Below are 11,606 nucleotides of genomic sequence, written 5' to 3'. Positions count from 1 at the left end.
ATGGAGCCAGTATAGGGAACTTGTTATTTTGCATACAAACTGAAAACGTGCACATCTATACATGTAGCGCGTGGAGTGATGAAATAATTATACCACTACTACCATTCCAGCAGTACCAGTACCAGACTCCTCTACTTCCTCAGGAATTTAAACTTAAAAGCCTGCTTCCCACAGTTGGCATCCATATATAATACAATATTCTCATCATTCATTCTCAAAATAAACGTAACTTCATCACATGTATACATATCTAAGAGTAATTTAATTAATATTATTCAAATTATTTATTAATTTTAATATAAAATTATCAAATATAAATCATATTAGCACAAACTCACTTGTTAATTCAAATTAGACACTTAGGGTTTGAATGGAATTGGAATGGAAGGCAGGGAGCAGTGGAAGTGAGAGACATGTGACATAGGGGCGGGGTAGGGGGGCGTGGGGGTATTGTCATCTGCCAGAAATGGCAGAGAGACAGAATGTGGACAAGAGTTGTATGCACACCTACACTCACTTTCACTTCTTCATTAGCATGGCCTAATCATTTCCTTCCATATATTCCTATTTACATCCCTCTATCATATTCACACATATCATATCTCATATCTATCGTAATCATTTTTCTATGCATCATATGCTTCTTTATCATAATTTATGACCCCAACTTTTATTTTATTTGTATGATACAACTTTTTTAAAGAATTCCTACTAATATTAGTTTAATTTATAAATTATTTTATATTTTTTTTATAAATTTAAAATATTTATTCACAAGCTAAATTTAAAAATTAATATCAATCTAACAAAATAAATGACACAAAATAAAAACATTAATTTGCTTTTAAAAAAAAAAATCGTATGGTGGAAGCGCGTGTGGTCTCCCACATTTGTTTCTAACTTTTCTCGATCGTCCTCCCGGTCATTAGTATTTAGTAGTGATATTTCTAGCTACATATACATGGGAATAGTATATCAACATAAGATACGAGGTATTATTTAGAAGCGTCATTGTTCATATGCAGTAATGTATGTGTTTTACGAAAGTGATGTATGTGTTTCGTGACAAATATGCATCATATATATGCTGAAGTTTTCATAATTGATATCACTTATTTATTTGCGATAACTAATCATGCTACATCTCTAAGTTCAAATGGCACTACTGTGATACTTATATAATAAATATAGTAGATGCGATAGCTCTCTCCCACTTCAACAACTTATTCATAATGCTATTAATTAAACTTTTGACACTTTATAGCTTTAAAATGAATTAATGGACATTTGTTGAGAAGCACATGTAACAAACTTAGTTGCTCAAACTTATAGCTTAGCTTGAATGAATATGTACATGTGTATGGAATTGTGAATATAACGATTAACGACCATCCAACTGTGTTCGCTTCAAATGTAAATAAACATAATTATTGCCACACAACTTTGCCATTGAGGTTAACGAAACAACTTTATTTTCTGCATATTAATACATACATACGTTATATATTTTCTACTAAAAACATTGACTCCTAGTATTTTCATATATATATATAATTTCTTCAAAAGATAACAAAATTCACAAGTACCTTTTTTCTATATAAAAAAAGCAATCCTTCCGAAGTTTAAAATGATCAACGTTATTCTTTTTTTCTAATTATACATATATATATATAATTTCTGTATACCTTCACGTACATAACTCCATATATATGCTAATAATTTTTACAAAAAATTAACTTTTGAAAATTAAGGAAATCTGATAACTGGTTATACATAAAATTTGATCTCTAAATTTCAAAACCTACCTATATCGCAATTTTAATTATATATTGAAGTTGATAATACTAAACTATATAATCGATGTTAAATGTTGATATGTGGTTAATATATAGTAGATCTGCAGACTAAACTATTGTTCTTACTGTAATGATAAAAGGGAAATAAAAAATAAAGGAAGAAGAAAGAAGAAAAGAAAGATTATTGAGGGATAGAATTATAGGTGGTAATTTGAATGAAAGGCATAATGGCCAGCTATAAGCAGAGACAAAAAAGAAATGATTTGTGTTTGCCACCGCCATGCCATTTTGCCATCTTACTTAGGGCTCAAATCCAAAAAGAGAAAAAGCATTGTCATTTAATAATCCAAGGGATCTTGCTCTGTATATCATGGAAGATATTATTCCCACGGTACGTATTTATTCTGACATCACCACCACGTTTGCCTTACGACACCATTAACCTATTTACAAAATTATGCACAATATTACACTTTTATTATACTCTCTTATTATAATTAACCTTCTCTATATTCGTCATCAGTAAATTACGTGTCTCCCAAAGTAATATAATTATCAGTAATGTTAAGGGGAGAGTATCTAATTTTTTTATATTATATAATTTTTCAAATTATAATTATTTTAAAAATAATTAATGAATATTAAATAAAAAAATTTAAAATTATTTGAACTAATTTTTTATATTTGTCTTCTAAATATTATTGTATAATTATATCAAACAAAAAATAAATAAATAAACAAATTAAAGACAAAATGAAAGATTGCAATTAGGGCCAGAAATAAATTTAGTTGGATCAAACTTCATTATTAATAGGTTAGGTTTATAATGTAATTAATTATCTTAAAAAACTCATTTTAATAACAATTATTTATATGTAATTATAAAATTCAATATTTACAAGAATATAATTATTTTTAAAGTTTTTAAATTATAAAAAATATTTATAATAAAATATAATAAATTTAAAATATTTAATAACTTTTAAATTATAAAAATTAATTATATCTAATCAGACAGATCCGACAAATTAATAAAACTAATTTGCTAACTTGGATCAAACTTATTAATAAATTTAGACTTTTAAAATAATCTGGATCCAAACGTGTTTTATGACAAACTAAATTAAGTATTAGATCAAATATAGGCCAAGCACCAGATCCATTTCCATCTCAAATTGCAATTCTATATATGTTTCCTTTTTTCAATATAAAATACCTGTTAAGACTGTCAGTAGGTCATAGGATTTTTTCCCTTCTTCTTACATGATATAAAGCTTCCAATTCAAATTTTCTAGTTGTTACTATCTTACTAATTAACTTAAAAGAAAGTATAGGAAATAATACTTTTTTGAACCACGTAAATAATAATAGGTTAAGAAAAAAATTAACGTTAATTTTAATTTTAAAGATTTGAATCTTCTAAGTTTCAAAATTCACAAAATAATCTATAATGTTTACTTTTTTGTTAGATAATATAGTCTTCTTTTAATTTGATTCTTTTAATCAAAATGATTATTAAAATTTTTAAATATTACTTTTAAATTTTTAGAGACAGTTTTATACTTTACTCTTCGAATCAAATTGGAGAAAAACTAGATCGTTTAATAAAAATAAATGTTGGAGACTGTTTTATCTATTTTAAAATCTAAGATACTAAAGTCTCTTATTTTAAAATGCCCAATGATTAATTTTGGTAATTATTCTATATTTTTGTTTATATAAAAAGAATTTTTTTTCAAATTATTCATGTTAATTAAATTTAATTATTTTTATTTTTTAAAACCAAATTAATTTTATAAAAGGATTTTTATTTTTTTTATTTATTTTTTATATGGGTTTAAAATTCTAGTGTTTGTGGATTTTTAGTATTTATAAATATAAACAAAAATTTATTTTAATTTTAAATATAATTTAATTTTTATTTGCTACGATAATCTGTCTTCTCAAATCCAAAAAATTTAACTTATGTATATTTCAACATTTATAAATGATGTGCTAATATCTATTTTTTCTTTATTTTTTAGCATAAAAAATTTATTTTCTCCAAATTTTCGTTTAAAATGTTTACCTTAACCATTAATTCAAAGTTTCTTTAGAAAAATCAGGTTTGGCACTTCTTTGTAGTCATCATAGACATAGTAAAATAATAGGTACCACGTAAAACACCTTGTTAAATTAATGTAAGAGTTACAAGATGAAATAGCTGCTTTTTTTTTTTGGGAATACCAACAAACCAACAAAGAAGGGGTAACAAACACTGTAATGTAGACTCCTAGAGTTCAAAAAGTAATTATATTTGTCACTTTGGCTTTGCTACTTATGTGTATATAATCATCTAATAATCTACTTAATTGTAAGATTTCTTACTCAATAGCTATACTTTTTACTTCACTCATCAGTTTCTACAAAAAATGTACTTCATCATTTTATGTGCTTATTAGTTAATGACAAGTAACAAAAAGAGAACATAATTATTATTAACTGAATTATTATATATTGTGGCTAAATTCTTGAACGGTAGATAAACTAGACGCTTTCAATTGTCCAGATGGTCCACAAATTTTTAGGCATGACAAAAGAATATGAAGTAATTAATCATGGTTGTCACCCTCTTAATTAATTCATATGAGATGATAACAATATTATAAGTTTGGGGTTTTGGAATTTGAGAAAAAAGGTAGGTGAATGTGGGGTTAGTTCGAGTTTAGAAAGTTAAAAGAGCAAAAGGGATATGAGAAAGGCAAGAAGCTTTTTTGATCCCAAAAGTCAAACGAGCAATCACCCACCATAATGATGCTTCACCGCCGATGCAGCAGAGAGAGAAATGCATCCAATATATAATTTATATATTAAATGAATAATATTTACATTCAATATATGAATTGGTCCCCCAGAAAAGAAATATTTTTATAATAAAAATGATCTTAGTAATAAACAAACACCGGAGAAAGTGATAGATATATAGATACTTTACATTGAATTGATGATGAATATATGATGGATTAATTTTTTTCATCACTTATATATACATTTGATTCTATGTATCTATCTCTATTATTGTGCACTCATCATTAATATTAGGCTTTTGCTTTTGCCCATATTAAATAACGAAAAAAAAAACTAAAAAAATAAAAGAAAATTATTAATATAATTTTTTTTAGTCTAATAATTTTATATATTTTTAGTTTATATTTTTTAATATTCTTCTGATATAATAATAATCTACAATTCTACAGTAACAACATAGGGGAGGATGTTGCATAGAAGTTTCATACAGATTTTGAGGGCAAACACTATGAAATTTTAACTATATTATATATATATACTAAAATTAACTTTTAAAATCAATTATTAATATAAAATATATATTAAAATATAAATACATATTAAAAATAAATTAAACTACATATATATTTATATATAAATATATTAATAATTAATTTTAGTATATAAATAATATTTTTGATAAATTTTTGTCGTCTATTGTTGACCTCCATGGCACAGTGAAATTCCACTAACCAGTTTTTCCCAGAAGCTTTTTATTATTATTAGCACACACACGAACAGTGGCATCACTATACTACGACTTGAGGACAAACTGATAGCTTCCATTGTAAATTGAAAAATAAATAAATAAAGGTATGCTATACTACACGAAAAGTCTCTCTTCTTTCCTATTGTCTTTCTTCACTTTTTAGCATATTTTTCGCTTTCCCTTTTTCAACATTTTCAGCTATTTGTTTGTTTTATTCTATATCCAAGAGATTATCAATTCCCCCATCACATGTTTAGAAAGAGAGAGAGAAGAGGGGCAAAGAGCAAAAGGGAAAGTTATTGGGTTTTGTAAACACTATAAGTTATAGTGTAATAGCTTCCAAAAATAGAGAGAGAAAAAAACATTCTTGCTGCTCACAAAGATCATCATCATCTTTCTATATATATATCTTGGTACTAATAGTAATAAGTAGGAGTTATTATTATGATGTCAACAACAACAACTTCACAAACTATGGTTAATAACCAAAGCTTATTTGGGGAGCAAGATCATGATAATGAGAATATGGCTACAGAAATGGGATTTCTTCCTCTTCTACCAACAAACATGATCTTCCCTACGTCTCCTTTGGGATGCAATCAACAACAACCCTGCTACTCGTTATTGAAACCCTTCTCTTCGATATTATCTCCAAATTCACTTGCATCTGATCAAGCTGATTCAACATCAAACCTAACCGCTGAAACCCTACTCGCAACTGATGCGCAACAAAAATCAGGATTGGACCTCACCTCTACCACTTTTCTTGGACCTCAGTTCCTATCTTTGAACAGATCCAGTATAAGTAATCCATGGTGAGAAAATTAAACCTAGTTTTATTTCATTCTCATGCAGGCTGTTAATTTGTTTTGTATTTTTGGAAAATAATCCCTTTTTATCATGAAAAGCTGTCTTTCTTTTCTTCAAGTTGTTTTTTCCTTGTTGATAAACTATTTTTGGAAAATGAGATAACGTAATTGTACCCTAACTAAATATTTAATTATATGTATAGAGATAGTGAGTCACGGGTTTGGTTTTCATATAGGGCAACGGGAGAAGTACCTGATTGCTTCAGCAGTAAAAGAAATGTAGTAGATAATCATCATCATCATGTGGGGGTTCCTACCATTAAGATGAAGAAAATCAAGGGAAGAAGAAAGGTTAGAGAGCCTAGGTTTTGCTTCAAGACTATGAGCGATGTAGATGTCTTGGACGATGGCTACAAATGGAGGAAGTACGGTCAAAAAGTGGTCAAGAACACACAGCATCCCAGGTACATACCGTTTTTTATTAATGCTATTGTGGTTCAAAGTTTTTCTCTTCTTGTTTTTGCTTTAGTATACAAAGTTGAAACAATAATAATAGATTAATACATGCTAGTTTATTTAATTTTCCTGTTTAAACCTTGTAGCCATTGTACTATACACCAACACATGTTTTATATACTAAATGCTGATTCATTCTCTCTCCAATCTTCCCCACACCCCTATCACATTATTGCTTTTTTTTTTTTTTTATATCAGTCTTCACCCACGCACATTGGCTTTGAGGCTAGCTTCTGGGTTTTGGGAAGATTTTAGTTTTCTTGAATAATGTGTGGGGATGACAACAATAATTATTAAAGCAAGATTTTTCACTTTATGTCAAGTTTGAGGGAGGAAAAGAAAAGCATGGAACATAAAGAATTTTTGCTAAGGACAGAATGAGAATAGAAAGAGTTATTATTACTCATGGTGAAAAGTTAGCATGCATTACTCTTTCTATAAAATTGATAGTTAAAAATAGTTAATAATCAAACATGTTAAATTATCTAATAATTTATAATTATTAACTTCACATAAAAAAAAGTATACGTAAGTCTCCACCGTTAATCATTGCTGTTATTAGATATTGTTTAGTCTAATTTTTGCTTAAATGTAATGAAGCTCATTATTCAAATTCAAAATTTGTTTTCCTTCACACTAATATTAATTCATGGTGCTATATATTTCCCTGATGCACTATAGAAACCCCATAATTAACCAAGTCTTCATCATAACATTTTTCGTGTGCCTTCATGATTTCTTACTATGGAAAACGAGAACACTCAAAAAGAGTGAAATGATTCAATCTGCAGTACCCACTTATTACTTTAGCATCATGAAGATTTGTTTAGTAGTGTGACTAATACATACCACAATTATTGGCACATGCATGCCATATATATTTTCTTAATTCAATTAAGACTTTGGCCATTAATTATTTGACATAAAGATGAATTAATAGTAAGAATAATGATTGAAGAAGCATGTTTACGATGCATGTGCAGAAGCTACTACCGTTGCACACAAGACAATTGTCGCGTAAAGAAACGTGTGGAGCGCTTAGCTGAGGATCCAAGAATGGTGATAACAACATACGAAGGAAGACATGCACACACTCCATCCAATGATCTTGAAGACTCTCAACCTCCCTCTCAACTTACCAACTTCTTCTGGTAGTAGTCATATATACGATGATCATCAACACCAACATCAAAATTTATATTTATAACTTATAATATGATGAATGTTGTACGTTGCATATTTTTATATGTGTAGCTTCCAAAGGGTGTGCTTGGTAGAGATGAAATTGGAGTAGGTAGAGAGGGAATTGGTGAAGAGAAAAAACTGACCATATAATGTCCATGTTTTTGGATTTTATGGATGCATGCACATGTATATACTCTTCTCCATATATATATATATATATATATATATACCCACTCCTTCCATTTTCATCCCTTATTCCAAGCACATACCATACCAGTGTGCTTGATTTGTGTCTACTTTTTATAATTACTTAACATGGATGTAGTAATATATCTTGGTGTTTTATAAAAGAAGTAAGATACCAGTGAATTCGTAAGTTGCCCTACTTTTCTGATGGGCTTCTTCTATTTATGTAACTACGGCTGAAGCAAAGACATATTTGATTAGAATTTTAGATCGATCATTATAACTTGTTTATATACCTGCCTATCTAGTTACACTATAATCGTTATGAGGTCCGATCCGGTAACAGGAATTATTCTGAAAATTCAGATTATATACCGTGCGAGTCTAACTTAAACGAGTAAGCTTTTGCAAAGCTTTCATCCTTGCATGAATATATCTCACTTCATCTCCCTCGCTCAAAACCAAGACACACACAATCACACAAAAGAATTAGTATTTGAATATAATTAAGGAAAATTTTTAGACACGCTCACTCAGCTTGCTCAAAATGATTTGGTTTCACTACTTTTTATATAAAATAAATTTCAAATATTAGTATTAAAGTTTAATTTTGATATATTGAATAAAATATTTTACATATTAGTCTAATTACATTTATTTTTGTAGATAATCATTTATATCGTTAATGTAAAAAATAATTATTTTTACTGATTTGGTGATATATAATTGATTAACATGTGTAAAATTATTTTATACTAATAGTACATTAATTAAACTAATATCATCAGATTCTCTACTTTTTATATAAAAAATATTAGTCTCTTAGCATTTATTTTTATAATTTTAGATAAAGTAATAATACTTGTCTGTTGGATTAAAAAGTCTTTTATTATTATTATTATTATTATTATTATTATTATTATTATTATTATTATTATTATTATTATAAGAGACTTGGAAATGATGTTTATTGATTATTGAAAAAAAATTTGGTCAGTCACAAGAAAAAAATTGTTTTCGGTAGGGAAAAAAAAGTTTTGTAAAACAACAATACTTAATATATATTTTTAAAAGGCACATAAAAAAAATGATAATTTGTTGTTTGGTTCGGCCCCTTGGGCCTTTTTTTCTCCATTTTACCCGTTTTTCTCATTCAATTAGGCCCAATATTTACCGGCTTAATATTTTTAATTTTTTATTCGGTTCTTGATTTTGTTGGTCTTCGTTTTATAAATTAGTTACGCCGTAAGCATTGAGATTGGTGGATCCGTTACTTCTCTGTTTTTTTTTCCTCAATCTGAAAACGTTATAATGGAGATGAATGAATGTGATAAACACCAAAAAAAAAAAAAAGAATATGATAAAGATGAAAGCGGTGTAGCTGTTGCAAGAGGGAGGAGGAGACAAGAAACTGATGGCACTGAAGGGGGCCACCATAGTAGGGTAAGCTCTCCGACACCCACAAGATGACCATTTCACCCGTCCTTCTCATACCCGTGCCTCCCAATCCCATTTTCCATCTCCAACTGTTTCTTTAACGTTCTCAATTCTTCTTTTTTAAATAAATAGCAAACTCTGCTGTATTGCTGTTCATTTGTCGTAGCTCAAATTGTTCCGAGCCTTTGTAAAAATATTTGAAAAGTATAGATAGATAATAAAAATATTAAATAATGTAAACAATAGATATATCGGATGTTCATTTTATTAGGTGTGCAGATAGTTATTCTAATATTAAGATTTAGGTAAATAATTTAGAAGTGTAGTATGTTTTAATTTAATTGGTAGTTGTTTAAAAAAGTTATTGATTACCTAGCATAACTTTTTCGCTTTTTATCTTTTCTATACAAAGACATGGTCGAGAGAGTAAAAGATGCATATTTTTTTTACCACCATGCTTGATGAGTTGACGTATATTAAAACTATATTAAATATAAAATAAATATTATAAATAAATTAAATTACATATATTTATATATAAATATATTATAACTAATTTTTCGATAGTACATAGCATTTTAATTATTTTAATTAATGACTCATATTCAAATATTGGATATTAAAAAAAATAAAGTTAAAATATAATTTTTGTCCTTAAATTTTGGTAAAAATTTTAAAAATATCTTTAAGTTTTATTTTATTTTAATTTTGTCCCAAAAATTTTCGATTTGCATCAACTATATCTCTGGCAGCTAATTTTTCAAAAATTTTAAGACCAATACAACGATAGTTTCATAAGAACAATCTTCCAACACAAACAAATCAAGCATAATTATATTTTCATACATTTTCGTTAGATTGGTTTTAAATTTTTTTAAAATTTAGTTATCGGAGGTATATTTGATGCAAATCGAAAACTTTTGAGACAAAATTGAAACAAAATGAAATTTAAAAATATTTTTAAAACTTTTACTAAACTTCAATAACAAAAAATATACTTTACCCAAAAACTAAATAACTATTTTACAACCTCAAAAGTTTATCATTTTTACCAAATGAATTTTAAAAGATATAAATGATGAAACCTTGATGAAATGAACAAAAATACATAGGAATATAAGTAAATTTATTAAATATTTGATTCAATTTGTCAAAAATAATATATTTTAAAGTCATTTTACACTACTACGTAGTCATTTTACACTACTACTATGCTGTTGGAAATAACGTCAAGCGTCACTAAATATGGACGTGTTTTATTTTCTTTTAGAAAATTTATTTACTGACGTCTTGGCCATCAATAACATTTGACATTGATTGGTGTACGCTAATTTTGCTGACTCTTCTCATTATTGACTCCTGTGCCATCGGTATTTAACTAGTTTAGACGGTCTGCAACAAATAAAATATTTTTTTTTGTATAATAAAAATAAAGTAATTAATGACGGTCTGGCCGTAGTCTATGGGTAAATGTAATTTAATAGTTACTTAATTTTAAAATTAAATTATTATAACATTAGGGTATTACTGACGGATGTGTGTTAGTAAATTAATAATCAAAACTTGTGGGTGAATGAATATTACTAGTAGTTTGTGTTGGGTTTTTTAGGCTCTCTTTTTATGTGGAAAAAAAGCCTAAATGTTAGTATATAAGCTCATGAGTAGTTGAAGTGGCTGAGGTGAGTTAGGGTTGAGTGAGAGAGGTCGTTTGGAAAGGAGAACACCAAACACGGAGAGAAAAGAAGAGAGAAAGTTATTTTCGCACATACACAAAGCTGCCTCTGTAAATTTGTCGCTGCAGATTCGTTAACCGTTGGATCGAGTTCAAATTTGGACAGTGTGTTCTACACATCTGGTTCTTCGATTTCACTGTTTGGATCTTCAATTTGATGTCTGTAGCTAGAGATATTGACCACGCACAGTAGCTCTGTTTTTTGTGGTATTTTCATCTTCTTGTTCTTGTTTTGAAAGCTTTGAAACTTGGATTGTTTGGCTTGTTGTATGCATGTTTTGTGCAGTAATTTGTGACTCTCTTGTATCCTAATTTTCATCATACTGAAGCTATATCCTGGTCTTGGTGACTCGTGGTTTTTACTTCTCTCATTAAAGAGGTTTTCCACGTTAAAAATCTTGGTGTGTTAG

At 28.0% G+C, this 11,606-nt stretch overlaps 1 protein-coding gene across 1 annotated transcript; it reads left to right on the top strand.

Annotated features, from left to right (window-relative positions):
* Positions 1-5,364: 5,364 nt before the first annotated feature.
* Positions 5,365-8,290, top strand: LOC112733207 (uncharacterized). Its single transcript, XM_025782085.3, has 3 exons — positions 5,365-6,146; positions 6,377-6,604; positions 7,640-8,290. Exons 1-3 carry the CDS (start codon positions 5,776-5,778, stop codon positions 7,809-7,811), a joined length of 771 nt encoding a protein of 256 aa, XP_025637870.1. The 5' UTR covers positions 5,365-5,775; the 3' UTR covers positions 7,812-8,290.
* The last annotated feature ends 3,316 nt before the right edge of the window (positions 8,291-11,606 follow it).

Source organism: Arachis hypogaea, chromosome 13 (genome assembly GCF_003086295.3).
Source record: "Arachis hypogaea cultivar Tifrunner chromosome 13, arahy.Tifrunner.gnm2.J5K5, whole genome shotgun sequence".
Taxonomy (NCBI): domain Eukaryota; kingdom Viridiplantae; phylum Streptophyta; class Magnoliopsida; order Fabales; family Fabaceae; genus Arachis; species Arachis hypogaea.
This window is presented reverse-complemented; position numbering and strand designations above follow the sequence as displayed.